This window comes from Halyomorpha halys, unplaced genomic scaffold (genome assembly GCF_000696795.3).
Source record: "Halyomorpha halys isolate HHAL.00 unplaced genomic scaffold, Hhal_1.1 Scaffold918.1, whole genome shotgun sequence".
Classification (NCBI taxonomy): domain Eukaryota; kingdom Metazoa; phylum Arthropoda; class Insecta; order Hemiptera; family Pentatomidae; genus Halyomorpha; species Halyomorpha halys.
Window position 1 is genome coordinate 583,530 of NW_027107889.1, and position 22,111 is coordinate 605,640.

Here is a 22,111-nt window from a genome sequence, read left to right on the forward strand (position 1 = left end):
TATATATATACTTATTAGGTGTTTTTTTGCTTACCGCACCCCCCGACCATTTTCTCCACTTATTAATCTATTGTCATCTATCTATAGCTCACTAAGAATTCCCTGTTAGTTAATTATTAACAATTTTATATTTCTTATATTGTTAAAGTTTAAAATTTATCTTGTTTATCTATAGAGGTTAAACTTGGTTTTGGGTTGGTATGGGGCACAACATATTTTTGTTTAACTTTTGATCCGAATAAAGAACTTTCAAATTATGGCAGTTCTTGTAGTAGTTAAGTGCGTTTGCATTTAAAGAATCCATAATGTTTCTTTATATTTGGCCAAATTTTCTTCTTACGGTAATGTAATATAAATTCATGCTATAATAAAAAATAAAAAAATCTGCCACAAAGAGACGTAAACATAATAAGCGGATCTAGGTTATTAGTTGTCGGGATATAGCTGGCACTGACATGGGAATTAAATGAACAGCTTCCGGAGTCAGTGAATGGAGACTGGGAGCCGGGGGGACAATTGAAATGAAATGATATAAAATAACAAAAGGTAGAAAGAGTTTCTAAAAATAATTGTAGCCAAAGAGGTAGGAAAACAAAGAGAGGAAATTGGAGAACGGTCTATAATTTGGCCACCATTAACTTCACTGAGCTTCGCGTCACGCCTCTTGTCTCTTCTAATGTTCCTATCAGTTACCGCTAGTTTTTGCTTCAGTTGTTTCTTGTTTTTTGTTTTTTTTTCGTTGTTTTTTCATTATACATACATATGTATAGTTGTATAACTTTTTGCTGACATCAATGAAACATCATCAATTGTATAAATAAAACAAAAATATGAATTATGGATTTATCAAGATAAGTTGGCAATCCATTATACGCTTTTTTTTTTTTTTGCTTTACTAGAGCATTCGACATTATATAAATAGTTGAGCAATTAATCTGTGTGCATTGTAGAATGGACTTGGAGCATGTCGATTTTAAATAAAGATTCCTTTGCGTTTTAGAAAATGTTTATAACACATATTCAGTTTTTTATTATTGTTTTAGTCCTTATAGTTCTGTGTAATAGTCTCTTGATCAAATTTCGAAAACGAGTTAGTCATTAGAAAACTAATTAAATTATAATTGTTTAATCTTCCAGTAATTAAATTATAACTATTATTTAAATACATTTTTGTGATAGATTTGATCGTAAGGCTGTTTCTCGTTTTATTCCTTAAAAATATCGACTGTAGGATTATAGTCCGTGTGGTGATCAATGATGGTATCAAAAAAGTAAAAGAAAACTATTTATTGTCAACGAACGTTTCGTCCCACTTTGCAGCGCCAGCGCTTCGTCAGGGCTTTCGGATTGAAACAGAGATAGCTACTGAGATTCAATTTTTTATTTACAATAAATAGTTTTCTTTACTATTTTAAGTGTCACCATCTCTGTTTCAATCTGTCAGCCCTGACGAAGCCCCGAAAAGTGGAGCGAAACGTTGGTTAACAATAAATAGTTTTCTTTTACATGTTGATACCTTTATTGAACGCCACCTGGACTATCTTCCTACAATCAACTTCAAACGGTTAATTATCTTCTTTCAATATTAAAAAAAATCGTTATAGGAAGTGGTGTTTGGTCAGTACGTTGTTATCAATGTTCATTTGCCAAATATGTGAATAAACATAGGACACAAACATTAACCGGTCACTAGTATGTCCTCTTCCTTAATCCCACACAAGGAACGTATTAGTACAACCTCTCAGCACCAATCTCAAACATTCTGAATAATCTACTCTCGGCACATACTGGGGGTATTCATGATGTGTTGAATGTGTAATGTTTTACCATGTTAAATGTAAATGCATGAGAGCTCCTAGCGGATTTTCTGAGCAACTTGTTTTTTAACCTTTCCTTTCAAAACTTCGTGTTATTGTTTCAATTCTAAATTTGGATTCAAGTAATTTTTTACAACATACCTAAAGTGAGTGAAAAGTGGAATTTGTGTGAAAGTTTGTCGATTGAATGCCTTGTTGATCTTCTAACTTGTGAGGAAGAGAATCAAGAGGAGCTAATTGGTATTCATTGCTGTATTAGCTAAAACATCTAAAACAATACTAACACAATCAAATTACAAACTACGAGCAAGTAACCTAACACAACAACAAATAAACGGTGACGAGCTCAGCTGGTATGTTGCATGACATCATTCTCCATTCAACAGACTCTCAACCATGTTATATCGTTTTAACTAGGCAAAATAAGGAGACATTTCTCCATTTAACATGTTAAGCTAAAGATCATGATACCCCTACTATAGTAGAATATACTTGTATTTTATTTTCTTTCTTTTTGTTAATCTGTTCTAATATTTAAATATTTGTTGTTGCAGTGCTTAGCCTAAGGAATACGCAGGAGGAAGAGCCCCCGGATCCTCAGCTGATGAGGCTAGACAATATGCTGATCGCTGAAGGAGTTGCGGGTCCTGAGAAAGGCGGGGGAGTGAGCGCGGCTGCGGCAGCCAGTGCGGCGGCCAGCGGGCAGGTTCAGGACAATGCCATCGAGCACTCGGACTACCGCGCCAAGCTCGCCCAGATCAGGCAGATCTACCACCAGGAGTTGGAGAAGTACGAGCAGGTCGGTATCCTTTTGTATTAAGCAATAGCTCTATAGGCTCAACACTATTGTAGCCATCACAAAATAGGGCAGGTGGGCATTTTTGCCTTATTGGCGCAATCAGTAAATAACGACGAAGATGGTTAGATCCTTTAATGCTGGATCTACACGTTTGCCATTTTCCTCAAATCTCAGACTTGTACAATCGCTTGGTAAACGAAGGAAGCAACAAAGATGCCGTCCACATGCTTGTTTTTCGGCTATTACATTCAATTTAATCTAATTCTACCGTAAAGAGGAACAAACTAAAGATATACATAATGAAAAGAAAACGTTAATATCAACAATGAAGGTTCTAGATGAAAAGCATTCATATAAATAGTACGTACTCAACGACCTATAAATCAACCTTCGTTCAAGAATTTTTATCACAAAATTTAAATTTAATTACATAGACATCGAGGACGCCGAAAGTGGCGCCTATAACCTTCTATTTAAACTGCTATTATTATAAAAAGAAAAAAAAATGAAAGTATAGGAGGAAACTCAATGAACTGCAATAAATATGATAGATGATAAAAAATCAAAAATACTGTACCAGATGGTTATTGAATTTAACTCCTCGCTACCAACTCCAAGGACCCGAGTTCGAATCCGGCCTTTTTAAAACGAAAATTGTTTTCTGTTACACTGTAGCTGTGAGTCAATTCCTGTGGGTTAGTTGGGTACAAATCTAGTGGTCGAGTGTGATTCTGACAAAACCACCTCCTTGCACAACCGTTGATCTAGTAACATTACTTCCTTACAAAGTACTGACCCCTGACCCTCCATGGGTTGTAGCGGTACAGATTTAATTTAATTTTAATTTAGTATTATGATCAAATTCTTGTTGATTAAATTATCTGATCTTATAATATTGCTGTTATACTAGCAAAAACTAATTGATAACAAATTTGAATAATTTATTCACACTCAATTGATAAAAAAACATTTAAATACACAATATTGAACTAGAGTTAATTCCCATCCCGAAGTTTGGGACAATTCTTTAATAGTTTAAAACTCGAATAATACAAATATATATCTGGTGGCAGTTCTCAAACTATACTAAGGACAAATGTGTGGTTGAAGTCCTGGTCTTTGCAGTCTGGGAACTGCGGCTGAGTCGGTTCGAATCCCGGCTGGGGTTGTTTACTTTTTTCATTTCTGTGGCGGTCCCACGAAATAAAAACTTTACCTCCCACCATGGTTAGAACTTGGTTACATCTAGATAACTCCCGGTATGTTAGAAACCAAGTTGCCTTACTAAACCGAAACTAGATTGGTCACAAATTCAGAGACGTTGCAGAACAACAAATCATTATAAATATACCAATATTGCCGTATTTACATTAATTGTGAGATGTTTTTTTAATCTCTTGATTAATTAAAAATACATTAAATTTAACAAATACTGCAAAAACATTCTTGAAAAAGATGATTAAAAATTCAATTTTAAGTCTCAAATCGTTCTGCGAATATTGGCAAAAAGTTTTAGGGATTTCGCTTTTATGCCCTACGATGTTACTTGCGATAAATATGATTTTTTTCTTTCATTAAAAAAAAAGTAAATAATTGTTATCCAAGCCCATATGGATCCATACCCTATTATAAGTAATGCTCGTTACTGATATAGTACAATACAGGATTTGGTGGGTGGGGGGGGGGCGGCAGTATAGTCAGGTGGGCCAATGTAGTATTTTTAATTCTAACAGTCCTGCCAACAGTGTAAATATTTTTCCAGCTCCAGAGGGCGGATGGCTATTAAAAGTTTTCTTAATGAAGTAGAAGGAGCGGTTTGCTTGTTGACTCGAAGCTCGATAAGATCCTAAACCACCGCTCGTGTAAATAAACAACAAGGCCCTATGTTAAGTTTTAATTTCTATTTTTCGACTGACGGAGGTGGGGGTGGGGAGGAGGGGTGTTTCTTCCTTTTGTTATCTACAAACATTAGGAGATATCCTGCCAACAGAGATTATTTTCCTCTCTGCAATAAAATTGTATTTATAGCAGATTAAGGGAATTTTTGTTCTAATAACAGTTTTATTTCTGTTTTGTTTTTTTCACTTGATAAGGAGCCATTTTTGAGATCCTAGCATATTTTTGGCCTCTAAATACTTGAGGTTTATCATAAACGATAAAATATTTTTTCTTTAAATAGAACACTCATTGTTAATGAAAGTGCTTTTCGCCTATGATTTATTTATAAAATAATTGATGGAAGTGAAATAGCATGCGATTCTAGTACACCTCCTATTATGAGTAGAACATGGTCTGGGATGAGGTTAGCACAGCACAGATACACAAATATGTAAAACTTATTTATTTGTGCCTACGTTTCAACCTTACTTCCAGGCTTTCATCAATAAAAAAACAAAATAACCTTAATTTAGAGAAGAAGAAAAAAAGAAAAGAATTACTAACGAACTTGGAAATATACATAGTAGTTGATACTAATAGAAGATAAAATTGACACAATGGAGGTAAATATTGTGCAGATCGAATGATTAAAAAGGTTGTCAAAAAAACAGACTGTGCCCATGTAAAGAAATAATTAGAAGGTACGGAAAAAATTTATATGTTGTGTGATATAATTTAACATAATCTTATATGTTAATTTAAATTATTTTCACTATTTATATATCTTTAGTCATTACTTATATACTTTATTATGTTTATTTCTTTATTTACATAAGCACTGTATGTTTTCATATATTTTTTTTTTTTATCATTTTTTTTTTTTTGTACAATTCTCACCTCTACAATATTATATTTTATCTTCTATTACTTTCGACTTAATTTATTGTTATGTATATTTCCAAGTTTGTTTGTTATTATTTATTGTCTTTTTTTTAAATTAACGTTGTTACATCGTTTTGTTTTTCAACTCTGATGAAAGCCTGAAATTCAGGTCGAAAAGTCGGCACAAAAACTAAGATTTACTGATTTGTGTACCTATACTGGACCTTTACTTGGCAGACTCATCAACTTTGACTAGTAATTATACATAGTTTTCTTTAAAGTAATAAAAAATTGCAGTAAAATAACTGCCTTTTTTCTCTACGTGGGCTCTTATACTTAATAGGTTTACTAGAATTATGATATTTCACTTACTTTACATCAATTATGTGATCATTATTTTATATATAGTTTTAATTGAAGGGGTTTTGTTACAAATAGTAAATTTAAAGAAAACAAAGTTCAATTATTTTTTTTAAATACCCTTTTCCATCTAGATATCTAGGTTATTAATAGGATTTTAAGGTTAGAGTACCTCACACTAGCTAGATAGGAACAATGCTTTAAATATTGAATAATATGGATGAAGTATGAAATAAATATATATATAAAAATAATAAAATAAATAGATAAAAACAATAATTCTTAAGAAGCGAGAAAAAGATAAGTTAATAACAAAAAAATAACATTTATGAATTTACTAAAATAAATAATATTATAGCAATGTCAATAAAAGAATAAATAATATAGAAATTACAACAGAATGTCCTGCAGCCTGGGCTTCATTCTTCGAAATGAGGTTGGATTTCCCAAGTTTTAAGTCACTGCTCCTTTAATCGTCGGTAACTGGGAGTGGAATAATAATAATTCAAAGATATTAAATATGTCGAGGTAGAGAAGAGTGTGATTAAATCCTTTCTTAAGAGTTGGCCTGCGCTGTTTTCTCAATAATTTAAAGAAAAATTCTTTGTAAGCAATTGTTACTGCCTTAACATGAATGAAGACTCTCGGAATGTGAAAAAAGCATTTTTATTTTTTTTTAAAGGAAAAAGTGACAGAGATTTACATCTGCTTTAATGCCTGTTTTTATTAACTAGTTATGTTTCGGATTAATATTTCAATAATAAGATTAGAATTGATAATTATGAATAGGTTGAGTGTCGTGAAGAAGTTGCCTGGCAGAGCGAGTCCAAGCCGAACTCCCGGGGCAGATTGCTGTAAAGGTCATTCTCATCAACGCTGCTCTTCTCGGTCCATTTTCTCCTTTCCTCCTCGGCTAAGGTTTATTGATTTCTATCGTACAAATTGATTTCTGAGTCAGCTGTCGTGTCTTCTTGTCTTAGCGGTTGTGGTGTCGTTCATGTATAAGCTAAGTCGATAATACAACTTTATTTAGGCGAAGTTTAGCAACTTTATTGTTTGCGTAGTCAACATTGGCCCAAACCTGGAGTCCAAAAAATTGTAAACAATGCTTTAATTTTTTTTTTTTTCTTTTTTCGTACGCTCCTGAAAAAGATTTAAATTAGTAGTTGATACATACATATAGTGAGGTATGCTATATGTACAGCTGAGTATGAAGGATACCTTGGATTGCCTTTTGGTATTCAATATAAGGTTAGGTGAAGGTTGTAAACATAGTTGGCTTACGCCGGTGGATTATTGGAACCAACCAAGCAATGTTTTAATTATAATAGTTATTCATCTTAAATTACATTATGTATTTTTAGTTTTAGAGTAGATTAGAGTATTTGTTCTAAAAAACTGTTTTTGCTTATTGTTGGGCATAACTATGCAAACAATAAAATTGTATTATTGACTGATCCCTAAGACCAACAAAAAATAATATATAACTTACAATAGTCAAGAAAAACGTTATATAAACACACACACACGTGCACACATTATGAAGTACTAAATATTGACGGAAGTGTACGCTGATGGAACAGAATGCAGGAGCGCTAAGAGATGATCTATCTCCCTCCCCCTCCCCCTACATTCCACCCAATGCTATTTCCGATGGCTAAAAGCTTGCTCTTAATAGTAGCCTAAAAAGCCACTTAACTTTCTAACATGGACTATTTCTGTTATGTTTTCTGGAAACATCGGTTGTACCCGCTACGTCTTTTATCTTCTTGTGTTTTGGTTCCGTTTCTTGTAACGTATGATGCCTCCTGACGGGAGAGTGAATGAGGTTCTGTTTTGTTGGGCTGCGTTGATAGTTTCCTGATGATATATTTATTTTTCGTTTAAAACAGTTAAGAATTATTACTTATATATATAAATATAATACTTAAATTATTACTTAACTAATTTTGAAATATTTTTGTAGTCATCCTAGGACGTAATAAGCACGGTTCGATTCTGGTTTAGCAATGATCTAACTACATATTTTCTATAAACATAATTTTGAGAAACAAATGTTTAATTTAATGTTACAATTTCCTACTAAAGGTTGTTTCTATATAGAATTATTTAGCACACTAATAGATCCTTAATTGTTTAACCTATATTACCGAAATGTTTCGAAAGGTATACAGATTTCTCGTGTGTGAATTCTAAAGGTAAACACAATTTTGTTGTCGGTTAGAACCTTGCCGAACTATTTTTGTCTAGTTAGTACACTAATAAATGCATAAAATCAGTTACAAAAAGATATCTATAATCCACAAGGGAATGATATTTAAATTTAATAATAATAACAAATATGAACATTTAATAATAAGAGTTAATTTTATTTGCTCTGTGATTGTGGATAAATAAAATATCGATAAAGGATCCAAGGCTAAATACAAAGGGACTAAAATATGGTAACAAGTAATAGAAGGCTATGACGGAGACGAGGTGACAGTGGCAGTAAAAGGCCTAAGTAGAACCAGTAAAGGGGGGAATGACGGTGGGGGGAGGGTGGCAGTAAAGCCAACGATCCGGTCGACTTTACTGTCTTTTTATATAGTGATAGTGCCACTGCTCAGCCAGGCTCTGATTGTTTAGCCAACCCCCTTCTTTAGGGTGTCTATCATCATCATCATCGACATCAAAGCCGCCACCGCCGGCTGCTTCTTTATTAATCCCCTTATCTCTTTAGGGCCTGGCTATAAATGTTTTACAAGATCAGAAGCCGTTTATAGGGCGATTAGCGGTGATAATGTCGGGGGGAGGAGGTGCTAAGGTCAGGGCTACGTCTGAAATCCCAAGTCAGGAGTTTACGTAGAGGCTGGGTGAACCCCTAGATTCCACCCCATCAACTTCAATTTTTTTTTTTTATTGGACTCCACAATACCATGTTTTTAAAATTAAGCACAGATACTATTGGTTCTTTTAAAAAAGTTTAGAATTGGGAAAACATCGCAATAATTTCATAAAAAGCATCTATTTCTCAAAACAGAAATTTATCGGGTTAAACCACTTGGCTTATTATTGATTGATAAAAAAATATTTTAAAATTAAATCAGAGGAAGAAATGTTTTTGGAACAACGGTTATACGAGGAGCCGATTGGTTCAAGACCACACTCAATCGCCAGATTATTCCCAAATTAAGGGTACCCACTGTATAAAGGCTAGGTGTGCCCTAGAAGGGTTACTGAACTCAGTGTTGACTCACGGCTACAGTAACAGAATAAATAATTACCGGCCGGGTTCGAATCCTGATTCCGGGCATTACTAGCACAGCGTCTTACTTACTAAGCTATCCCGCTCTAATAAAGAGAAATAAATTAAACTTTCATGAATATATTATTTCATGATTATATTTAAAATTAATTATTTTATTTTATTTAATAACCAATTAGTTAATACCTCATCTTTTTTTTTTTTTTTTTTTTTTTTTTTTTTTTTTTTTTTTTTTTTTTTTTTTTTTTTTTTTTTTTTTTATTTCACATTAATAATACATTCTCCTCGTCGACGTTTCGGACAGTCCATCCAACTTCAGGCATTTTCTCTTTTACTATTAAATTATTTTTTATTACTTTTTTTAATGTCTACTATTTGTTTAACAGCGACTTTTTAAAAGTTATGGAAGAAAACATAAAAGCGAACGTCTATAATTTTAAAGAAGAAATGATGACAATATTTTAAATTGATTTCTAAATTGGTAATGGTTTTAAAGACATGATGAAATAAAAAAATAAAACACTTCAATAAAGAAAAAAATAACTACGATAGTCAAAAAAGAAAATGGCTGAAGATTATTAATGTGAAATTAATAAAACATATCATAAAACTAAATAAGAGTTAAAACTGAAAGGTGATCGTGAAAAGAAAGTCAAGGAAGAAATAAATTCTTGTGTATAAATCCACTTATATTAAAAGTTGACATTAAATATTGTTGCGTAAGGCAAGCACCATATCACACATTCATACATATCAGCATGTTTCAATAGTTGTGCTAGCTGCAATAAGGCTGAGTAGGAAGATGTAATAAGAGAACAGATGGCGACGACGGAGTTAGAGAGTTCTAAAAGAGATCCGATTTAATTGGAAATAGATTAAAATGAGAGCCATTAGCCGGCAGAGTTGAATTAAAGATGAGCCTTCCCGATTCAGTTGGCTTCATTTCCACTCCGCCGCCTCTTGGAGATATAGAGTCCTCCCCTGTTGAAAAAAAAAAGTCACCATAATACAGATTAAGTTTTAAATCAACGGCAGGGGATGGGAGAGAGAGGAGTATCCTTAGCAAATCCTCGAGTCGATTTAGCCCTTCTCTTCTTTAGGAGCCGATTTCCTCCTCTTCCCCCCCCCCTCCGATTTAAACCGATTTAAATCGCCCTAAATAAATATCCTAAGCAATGGCCGGGTTTCGAACACCCTCTCCATCGGGGTTTAGGCAACTTGAAAATGTAAATAAAAAGGAAAAAAAAACTCGATCTATCTACCTGTCGTTCAATATATAAGATAGCAAATCCAGCCAAATTATATCAAATCCTTAACGGGATAAAAAAAATTAGTGCGTTCACACATCTATCATTTAACAATTGGTTCGTTGGCTCTGGTTTAAGTTATTGCTATTCGGTATAAGAAGAGCAGGGGTGACAAAAAGGCAGTCATTTCACTCTAATTTTTTATTAATTTAATGAAAACTATGTATAATTACTAGTCAAAGTCGATGTATCTGCCAAGTGTAGGTAGGGGAATAAAAAATGGCGGCTGTTTCAAAACGTTAAAAAAAAAATTAATTTTTCACTCAGAGCTCTATATCTTTAAAATCTACCAACAACACTAAAAAATATTATAAAATATATCTCGGGAATCATTGGACATACAGATGTCTTTGAGCAATCAAATCAAAGCTATTTTAATAAACTAAAAATCTTGTTTATAATTTTTATCATTGCAGTAGTAGTAGTCATATTAAATGATATTTTACAAAATGTCGATTTATAATTCTTTGGACAAATCTTTTAATTTATGAAAACATATATCTGAGGAAGCATGTGTCGTAGAGATGTCTGCTAGTACTCAAATTAAAGCTAGTTAAAATATATGTATATATAGTTGACCGTAAAAATTTATATATAAGCAAAAGGTTTCAACAGCCCCGATGAAGCCCTGGAGTACCTCCAGTCGCAAATGCCGTAGAGAGGAAGTAGTACTGACTAGGCTGAGAATAGGTCACACGAGGCTCACCCACTCCTATCTTATATCAAAAGAAACACCTCCGAACTGCCAGTATTGCAATAATAATTTAACAATAAGCCATGTTTTCCAACGATGCCCATATTTTACACCACACCTCAATAGCTTGGGACTAAGCCAAGATATCTCAAAAACCATTGGAGACGATGATAAGGCAATAGAATTGGTGTTTCAGTTTTTAAAATCACAAAATTTACTGACAAAAATATAACTTGATCGGAAGAAAAAAAAAATAATAATAAAAAATATTTAAAAAAAAAATAAAAATAAATAATATTTAACGAATATTAGCAAAATTAAATAAAATATAAATGGGGTTGATGACCAATGAAGTTTGGGGCCACTAAACAAACAAACGTCGGACATGAAAATAGTTATAAACTATTTGTTCTTTTTTTTTACCGCAACCCTGACCATCTTCTTACATATAAAGCTAGTTAAATGTACCATAAACTGGTTTATGCGCGTAGGAGTAGTAGTTTTTATGACATTTTCAAAATATTTATTCGAACAACTAGAAATTAACATTTCAATTTTGGAAAAAATTTAATGTGGTGAAAAAAAGAAAATTATTAAAAAATAATAATGTGAACCCGTAGGACCGGGTTCGGTACTTTGTAAGGAAGCACTGTTTTCAGAACAACGGTTAAACAAGTTGGTGATTTCTTAATATATATAACGATTTGCCATGTTTGGGTTTATTTTGCGAAATCAAAATTTCACAAGAATGTTGGTTGGTACCTTATTACATTCGACAAGTTTTGTATTCAATTTACTTTTAAGAAATAAAAAAAGTTTCCCCGCAATTAAATATCTCAGGTCTTATAATTAACCTCCGATTTTTAGAACGCCGCTTTTTGACAGCTCTCTCCTGGCAATATACAGCTCTATATCCCCCTACTCCCCCCCCCCCGGGATAATTACAGGGGAACAAACTTGTAATTAACAGTCTTTATTACAATTACATGCGCGCTCCCGAAAATATCGGTATTTCAGGAAGGACGGGATATTACCGGCGAGCCAATGATATTCCAGCAGGGATGTTCTAATTATCGGCTTGAGGTAACCAATAATTCCAGCGAGCCTCTTTAATTGCTGGTTCTGGGCTGGAGGCCGGGCCGATATGAAATTACTGTTGTCAGCTAATAGAGTAATAGCTACTCTACTTGAGGCCTGATTACAGTCCTTCTTCCTCTTTGTCACACATCTCATCTCGACAGGACGGAATAATAGCTCTCTTGTCCGAACCTGGTGGAAGGGTGCTTCTTGCTACCTCCTCAGGATTATGTTTACAGATGTTCCGGCATAAATTTTTGGCCTTGGTATAGCCAAAAACAAAGCAAAATACGGTCGTGTACTAAAAAAAATCTTCGCCAAATGTATTGCACGTTTACCACTTACCGCTGATCCAAGACTTGTATCGGAATATCTGTCCTAAAAATTTGATGAGCACTCACTCGCAACAAATCAGATCCTGTTACTTTCTTTGGTGACTGCATACCCCAGATTTGATCGGCACATTATACGGCATAATATTTTTACTCTGCTCTCTAATTACATTATGTATACTTTTATATAATCCAAATGACCTAAATATAATGATGGTTAGAGGAGGGTGAGGAATGATTGAAGCTGCAATAGAGAGCGCTGCCCGTGTGTTTGTGCTCTGCCGGGAGATGGATCGTTTCCGCGCCGGCCTCAGCGCCGTATGTTTGTCCCATCGCTATGTCTCTGTCGATTTATATACTGTCTCTCTCTCATCTCTCTGTCTAAATCTATCTTGTTATTGTTATTGTACAAGTATTATTATTATATCATCACGTAGCAATGTGCTAATGAGATGTGACTGTGATCATTAAGCAAGAAATATTTCCTTTTATGTGGGTCATTCTCCCAGAAAGGACAGAATGGGTCGGAAACCATTTGTGATTATAGCGCTGGGAAAACTTTAAAATTTTAGTATGAAATATTTAATTTTTCTAAAGATTTTTTTTTTCTTTTAGCGGTTTTATGTTAGTTTGTATGATATTTTCAAAAAATTTATCCGAACAACTAGAAATTAATATTTTGTGAATTTATTTTGGAAAATATCATAAACACTACTACTCCTATGAAGATAAACGTCATAAACTAATTTATAGTACATTAAAATTGCTTTAATTTGAGTGCTGGCAGTCATCTGCTCGTCGAATAGTTTTTGAAAAATAAATTCACTTACTGCTGATTTTCCACTGCATTATTTATTAAATGTTCCAATTTAAAAGGCTATATATATCGGTAACTATCGAATATATATTGGCAGACTCAACAACGTTGACTAGTAATTTTACATAGTTTTCATTGAAGTAATCTAAAAATTTGGATGAAATAACATTTTTTTTTCTCCTCTTGAACTTTTGTAACCCTGAAATATTTTAAAACTCAAGCTTGATGTTTGAAAACAAATTACCACCGTGGCGTAATTCACTTTCGTTTTTGTTTATTTTCTTTACAACTTAATTTTTCCTTCCTTACAATTTAAAAATTTTTGTAGAATAATAATAATTCAAATTGCCGCAATCAACAGAAATTTGTATTAGAGTACTAAGTTTACAATCATGCAGTGTCTACCTGTCCCAGTTCATCAATGTAACATCTCAATAAACATTTATTTAGAGATATGCATGTAATCTTAGCATGAGGGTAAAATCTATAGACTAATGCATATGTCATAAAATTTAAGTAAAAAAAAATGTATGAGATACTAGAACAGTGTAGAACTGTATAGATCCCACTCTTTTGCTAAAATTATAAAAAAATACTAAACATATCTCAAAATAACCTTTTTTTGACATGTTAAACTAATGAAATGGAACAGTCTTAAAAGAAGCCTGAAAATTAAATAAAATAAAAATTAATTGAAAACAATATACAAAAATAAAATAAAAATAATTATGTTATTAATTTAATATATTGATTGTTTGAGAGTTGTTATTATTAACACAAACTTCAAATGATCCACTGTTACTGTCAACTATTTATTTCAAAACATCTGCAAAGTTTCGACCCTTAGGCCATTCTCAAGGAGGCAACCTATAAAAATGGTTTTCACTTTGTCATTTATTATACTACCTCTTCATACAATTGTCTTGTTCTTGGATACCTTAATCATTGATGTCATAATTCAATAAATTGTTCTTTCTTGCAGGCTAATTGCCCATGTCTTCAATAGGTTAGGACTCTGTTATCGCCTTATTACTAAGCTTAATTTATTTACAATTTAATTAACATTATTTTTTAATTTGTTAATTATAATTGAAGATGATTTATTATATATAAGAAGATGGTCCGGGTTGCGGTCAAAAGAGAAACAAAAATAGCTTACAACTATTTATTTTCCGACGTTTCGCCCCACTTTGCAGGGCTTCATCAGGGCTAAAAAGATACAAAATGATACAATGATAAGAATAAAAATACAAAGATGAGATACAACGATAAGCATAAAAATAAGTAACAATGGCAAGAGTAAAATTTTTTTTATAAAAATATGTCAAATATACAGTTAAAAAAGTACAGGAGATGTACATAAACAAAAATAATACGAGGAAGGAGAAAAAAAAAAAGTAGAGATTAAATAAATGTCTTGACCTTATTGTCATTCTTATCATTGTATCTTATCTTTGTATTTTTATTCTTATCATTGTATCATTTTGTATCTTTTTAGCCCTGACGAAGCCCTGCAAAGTGGGGCGAAACGTCGGAAAATAAATAGTTGTAAACTATTTTTGTTTCTCTTTTGACCGCAACCCTGACCATCTTCTTATATATCAATTTTTACGGTCAACTATATATACATATATTATTTATTATATGTTATATGTTACAATATTGAGCTGGGGCAGCGATATACAGTCCTAAAAGAAGAATGAAAATTAAATTAAATCAAATTTAATTGATAATAATATACAAAAAGAAAATGATAATTATATAAGAGAATAATTTATATATAAAAAATATAAATAAAATTAAGATTAAGTAAAATTAACTAAAAAAAAAAAAAATACAAATGGCACATTTGTACTTATGTAAAATATTTATATTGAGCCTTGGGAATTCCGAACCAAGCCTTGCTGCATCACTGGTATCAATAGCCAGTGGAGGCTGAGTGAGAGCACTAGAGATTTTATGAGTTATTGTATGGATGAACAGTGGTGTTCAATCACAATATTAAAAAAGAATCTCCTTTTTTTCAGCTTGATTATAGTATTTTTTAATTTCTGAAAACTTGAACCAAAAAATTCCTATTCTTTCACATAACAATAACTTTTATTTTATTTATCTTTTGCTTATATGATTTTTTTTTTTACTTGCAGGCTTGTAACGAGTTTACGACGCACGTGATGAACTTGCTGCGGGAGCAGTCGCGGACGAGGCCCATCACGCCGAAGGAGATCGAGCGGATGGTGCAGATCATACACAAGAAGTTCTCTTCGATACAGATGCAACTTAAGCAGAGTACCTGTGAAGCGGTTATGATCCTCCGGTCCAGGTTCCTAGACGCCAGGTTTGTCTTCTAATTCTTCTCAACTTAGTCTCAAATATTTAGAAATCCTATTCACATATCCCAATGGAGAGTTTTTATCTCTAGTTAAGATTTATCTTGCATCTAACACCATCTTTACTCCCAATTCAAATATTTTTCAAAATAAAAATATATATCATAAAATTTTTTCGTTGATTTTGTATCGTTCCAATTTTAGTATATGTACCGCCGAAGCGAGTACAAATATACCTATGTATTGTATATTATTGTATTTTGCATTTAACCGAAAAATAAAGAGATTTTGAAAATAAAAATAAAACGTTGATTTTGTTGTAAAATTTGATTTAAAGTATTTCTAAATATGTTTTTTTTTTTTTTTATTCTTAATTTAAAACAAATTTGATCCTTTTTTTCTCTCAACTTTATTCTTTACAACTTTTCCAACGTTTCGACCCTCAGGCCATTCTCAAGGATACCGTCATATTGATGTCATTTCCTTTTTCAAATCTTAAAAATTCAGGTTAATTGCCTTTGCCCATATGACATTTTCTAAATATTTTTTTCCCAGATTTAAACCTTTCACAAAACACTTTTCTTCCTTTCTTCATTCACATTTGCAACTTAAAACAGTTTTAAAGTTGTAAAGAATAAAGTTGAGAGAAAAAAAGGATCAAATTTGTTTTAAATTAAGAATAAACTAAACCACTCTCAAACAAGAATATATAAAATAATTAATCTAATGTTTTTTAAAAATACATATTCTGTAAATTCTCGTTCTATCTTTCCAATAATATTGTTCCAATTGCAATATCTACCGGACTTCCAATATTTTGACCTAGTCTAGGGAGGGGGGGGGGCAGAGCGAGAAGATATGAGACAGTGAAAGAAAAATACTTGAGTGAGTATTGACTAAGGGACAATATTTGTGAAGCCGACAGCGGGCAAACAGTGGGCCCCAAGTGTACCTCCACTTCTCTCTTCTCTCTTCTGTTTGCTCTCTTAGTATCGCTGCCGAGGGTTGGGTTACGTCTGTTCCAGTGGCTGGTGACGATATGGGGGCAATTGTAGGGATGTCTAGTATTATTGTAAGTGATATGGTCAGAGATCTTTTCTTTTCGTCAAAAAAATAAGAAAAAAATCACTTAAAAATTGCAAGTTATTTTTCTCAGTTTTTATATTACATAACAACCTTATAAAAACTGAAAATTAGGCTTTTTTAAATTATTTTATGTATATAAATAATTGACCATTTTTTTTTTTTTTTTAATCAATATGAAGGATATGGTAGGGTGCGGTCAAAAAGGAACACAAAATAGTTAACAACTATTTATTTGCCTACGTTCGCCTTATTTTGCAGTGTTCCATCAGGGCTATAAAACAAAAATACAGAGCAACTAAAAATATTTTGATAATATAAAATAATAAGATAAAAAGAAGTAAACTAACGTGGGGTTAAAACTTATGTAAATATAAGTGAAAAAGGGGCTATGCAGGGCTATGAAATATACAAATTAAACTAAAAAAAATGTTGCCAATAAAAGATAATATCATACAAAGATGTAAACTCAAAGCTAGGGTTAAAAAGTAAACATAAATAAAAAATAATGTAAGAATGAACAGAAATAATATATGTAAAAATAAGTGTTTATTAAAAATAGTGTATATTTTTTCTATTTTATACTTACAATGAACAGGACACGTAATTACACGTAAAAATAGAAAAGTAGATATAAGACGAATGAAAAACCAAAATTATATACACGACGAAAAACTAAAGAAATAAGATGAGAATAAATAAAGATCAAGAAACAATAATATATATATATTTATTTATTTATTATTAGATTTTTATTTTTTCTTGACATATTTATTCTCGCCTCAGTTGTTTACTATTTATTTTTGCCTTTTTGACCGCATCCGACCATCTACTTTATATTTTTTAATTATGGATTAAAAATTAAATATAAGTCTCAAATAAGTGGATGAGTTTATTTGTAATGTAATAAGGAATATACGTTACAAATAAACTCATCCACAAAGACCTTAATATCCCATTCGTTGCAGATTTGGCCCAAAACAGATATGCGTCTTTTCATTCCAAACTCCTTACCCATTCTAACCCAGTAATTCTTAATCTTTCATCCTTAACAATTCCTGATAATCCTCCGAGGTGTCTAAAAAGAAGATGGCCACGGGACCTTCTAATTTAAATTAATGCTTGAAGTTCCACCAACGGGTGGTTCCTTCCCAATATTTTCAAGTGTAAATGAAACATGCAACATATTTATTTATTGTATTTGTTCAGTTGTAAATCACATTAAATAAATAATAAAAAAAAAATTAGCCGTAGTTGTAGCAGAACCGAAGTGTATAACAGCCAGTTATCCACCCCCATCTCCGGTGGTTTAAGAGGTTCACTGCTCAAGCTAAGCAGGTTGTGCCTGTCAGAATGAAGATCATTTTTGTTCGTTTACTGAATTTAAAATTTCTGTTTAGTATTATAAAGTAATTGTTTTTCTCTTTTATAAATAACCACCACTGCTTGATTCCGTAATTTGTATGTTGGGACATAAACTGATTGGATATAGTTGGACGAGAACTAGTGGCAAAGAATAGAAGAGATTTTTAGGAATGATTAGGATATGAATTGTTTTATTAATTTTTTTTCTTATTAAATTATTAGTATATTTCAGTTAGAGGTATTGAAGGTCGATTAATATATCTCTTTATGAATTTTGGGCATTTTTTCAGTTGTTAAATTAATTTTCTAAATTGTTTATACTATTAGTTTATATATTTTATAAAAGTATTAATAATTGGTTGGTTTAGTTGGAAGGTAATAATATTTAAGAAGGATATGATGAAAAGGGCAAGAAGGGAAAAGGATAGCAGTAATGGTGGACGGTGGTAGTCGGGAGGACCCCCGCCGTTTTATTAAGGCCGTTGATAAATCCGGCTCAGCGGGGCTCCTCTAACCATTCTTCTGTCTTTCTGCCTTATCGCCGCCCTCTCTCCTCTTTATATATAGTACTATATATTATATAGATCAATAAAATACTATCTAACTATATCTCTATCATAAAGTCCGGTCGGGATGTTTATTCGCGCTACGAGACCGAGAAGAAACACAACTCATTAGCTGCATATTCTTTTGGCAAAGTCATATAGATTTTTTTTTTATTATTATAAAAATATAGTCATCTCTTGAGTTTCAAAGGTATGGTTCATATTAGAAAAAAAAGATTGGTTATGTCAACTTTGGTCGCCTAGATACATTAATTTGCATTTTATAATATTGCATGGAAAAGGTAAAGAGCGACAACGCCGTTTTCTAGTTTCAGGCATATTTTATATATTGCTCGATTGAACTATCTTTAAGTCTCCTCTTCCCATTTTAAGCAAATATTTCATAAGTAATATAGGACCGTCGTTTACTGGGGGTTCTAGCGGGGCGGGTATAATATTTTTTATGTTACGATCTCTGCAATTTTGAGATTGTGACACGACTTGATACTCGCTATAAATGTCTGTTTGACGGGTGAGACAAGTAAGGCTACCATGGAGGGGGGGCGGGTTTTAATTTCAGGCGCTTTTTAAATATTGCTCGATTTAACTATCTTAAATCTTCTTCACCCATTTTAAGCTAATATTTTAAAAGTGCTATAGTTGGTTCGTAGTCTTTTAATTTCCTTCAGACAGTCTTTACATTGTCGTCAATATGTTAGCTGTAATCGTCCAGATAGATTTTCAAAAATCAAGTCCTTTGCTAAAAAATTGATAATAAAATGAATGACTTTCATTATTGGTATTAAAATAAAAAATTATCGAAATAAAATTTATCATCGCAATTCGTTAATGAATATACATCAATATAAAATTAAAAGTCTTAATGATTTTAAGATAGACTTAAAAAAAAAATTAGGCCTAAACAAATTAGTATTCAATCATGTTAAGAGAGGGGAGAAAGGAAGAGAGAAAGAGGAGAATATTAAGAGGTAAATTAAAATCGTCCTGTTTGAGCCTAGTTACGGGTGATTCCGCGAAAAACGTCAAATTTGACCTGACTAATATAACGAAATATTTCGATGAATATTTCCAATTTAGTCTGCTCTGTTCATATGGCTTTCCTAATGAGATTTGCCAAGTTTGCACGCACAATTATAATTACATTGATTCATTGTTCTATAACTACTAATCAGGAAATCATTGAAAAAAAAATCAATCTGTAGAAGATTATTTATTCAATTCGCTGAGGAAATATGAATTGAATAAATATTATTCCAAAGCTTCAAAACTCTAGGTTAACATTCAAAAGCATTGAGTGGAACAGGCAGAGTAGAAAGGCTTTTGATAGTTGATTACTGATTAATGGCGACTGATCGATCAATTTATAATTTTCAACATATAGGAAATACACACTAGCAATATGTTTTTTTCTTCTTTTAAATTATACTAAGTTGAAGGACCACTAACTGCTTGGGGCAAGGATCTGACGTTTTTCATGGATTTACCTCTACATTAGTCATATTTAATTTAATCTGTGATTGGAGAAGTTTGTCGGGGGGTGCGGTCAGCAAACAACAACATAAATAAACAAAACCATATTTATTTATTTCATGCCGACCTGAGTTTCAGGTCTTTATCAGGGGTTATGGCGTTGAAGGTAGGCCTGGAACTCTAATTTAACTAAATTAATTTAATCTAATTATACAGATCCACTAATTAGAAACTTGTGTACTCACTGTTCCACCGTTTTGAAGATATGTTTATTTCTTCCAATCTTGAGTTATATTGCAGAGGATATATGCTTCTAAAATTCCCGATTTCAGTTTGAAAAAATTCTATTTAAATAAAATGACAATTTACATTGAACTAAACTCAAAACCGTCATTAAGTGATCTTATAGGCACTTTTTAATTAGGTATGGTTTGTGCCTATTAATATTTTATTTATTAAGTAATAGTGAAATATGAAATTTTTTTACTTGAAGATTAAAGTAAATTTTTTATTTTAAAAAGATGGGTATTCATTTATTAATATTTAGTAATTTTGGAACAATGTTATGGTAATAAATCAGTTGATCCCATCTATAAATTTTGAATGACCAATATATTAAACTGAATTTTTTTTTTTTAATGATTGTTAATATATATTTGTTATAATTATGTGTTTTGTTTAATATATTTAAAAACTGAATATAAATTTTATTTAAAGTTTAGTAATAGATAAGGTAAGATATTAAGCCTGGACCCTTTGTTGAGAAGGAGAGCTCTAAAGATGGCTCGGTATCGGTTCCAACCTTTCCAATCTGCCCCACTCTTTTATAGCGAGATCCAATCTTTTAAATTGTTCTCCTATCTACGTCTCGGCTCAGATGGATCTCGGAATTAAGCATTATCTTAAATGGCATTTTGGGAAAGGATCGCGGGGGGTTGGTCGTGGAGGGGGAGTTGTGATATCGATTCCCCCACCTGCTTGATTAACAATTTAGGAGGGATTAATTCAGATAATAGCATACTGCCCGATAATGAGCTGTTGGGTTTTGTCAATTAGATTGGACAGTTGTTTAATGTCAGTTTAAAAAAAAAACTTTTTATGAATTTTTTTGTATTTATATAAAAATGAAACTGAGTCCTAAAAGTTAGTAGTAAGTTAATTAGGAACAGCTGAATAATTAAAGAAGATTGTCGTATACAAGCAGAGATGGGCAAAAATTAGCTATAGTTATATCCAAAATTGTCATGGAAACGAAATTTATTTATCAATGGTTCATTCATGAATAAGGATTGTATCCATGGCAATTTTAGCAATTAATTTCAACCAAAGCTAATGTTTGCCAATATAGCCAAAACGTTGGAAATGTAATTAATAAAAAGATTCTTAGATGTATAAATTAAATTATAATTTAATAAAACAACCAATCTTAAACAAGCTAATATATATGTTTATATATATAATTTGAAATTAATATTTATCAACAGTTTATTTTTTTTATTAAATTGCTTTCTCACAGTTTGAAAATTACCGAGCTTTATTGACAGGAAGAAATGATGCGCAATTACAATAGGTTCCTATAACACCTATCATAGTGATCAATCTTAAAGGACAATATAAAAAAAATACATTAATATGATATTTACAACACTTTTTTTTTATAATAATAATAATACAAATTTTATTTTAAATGTTGAAGAATAGAATTTAAAATAATTTATAAAATTTCATTTACTATTAATTAAAATAATTTGTATCCAACTTAAGTCTTAAAAATTATTTCTATTAAAGTCTGACGTTTTGGCCAATTCGGCCATCCTCAAGGACAAACTTAAATATAAATTTACACCTCATATCCAAAATAATTTAAAAAGTTTTTGCTTGCTATTCTACCCTGGTCATTAATTTCAGTCAAATTACCATATGTCACCTTTTCATTAAATTTCAAAACTTTTAATTACAGATTACCTTAAGACTATCGCTATCAATCTCTTATCACACTGTATAATATAGGAAAAAAATTATTTTTAAATTATATTTATTTTAATTTTTTAAGAAATGACTTTTAAAGAAATATTAAAGTTTTAAGA

General features: G+C 31.7%; 1 protein-coding gene across 4 annotated transcripts in view; it reads left to right on the plus strand.

The window, feature by feature from the left end:
- The window catches only part of exd (extradenticle), a 570,859-nt gene that overhangs the window by 531,367 nt on the left and 17,381 nt on the right, over nucleotides 1-22,111 (plus strand). For all 4 annotated transcript variants that reach the window (XM_067046257.1, XM_067046256.1, XM_067046259.1 and 1 more), the window contains exons 3-4: nucleotides 2,372-2,616; nucleotides 15,358-15,548. In XM_067046257.1, coding sequence (XP_066902358.1) covers nucleotides 2,372-2,616; nucleotides 15,358-15,548 — 436 coding nt within the window. The remainder of the gene's footprint in view (nucleotides 1-2,371; nucleotides 2,617-15,357; nucleotides 15,549-22,111) is intronic.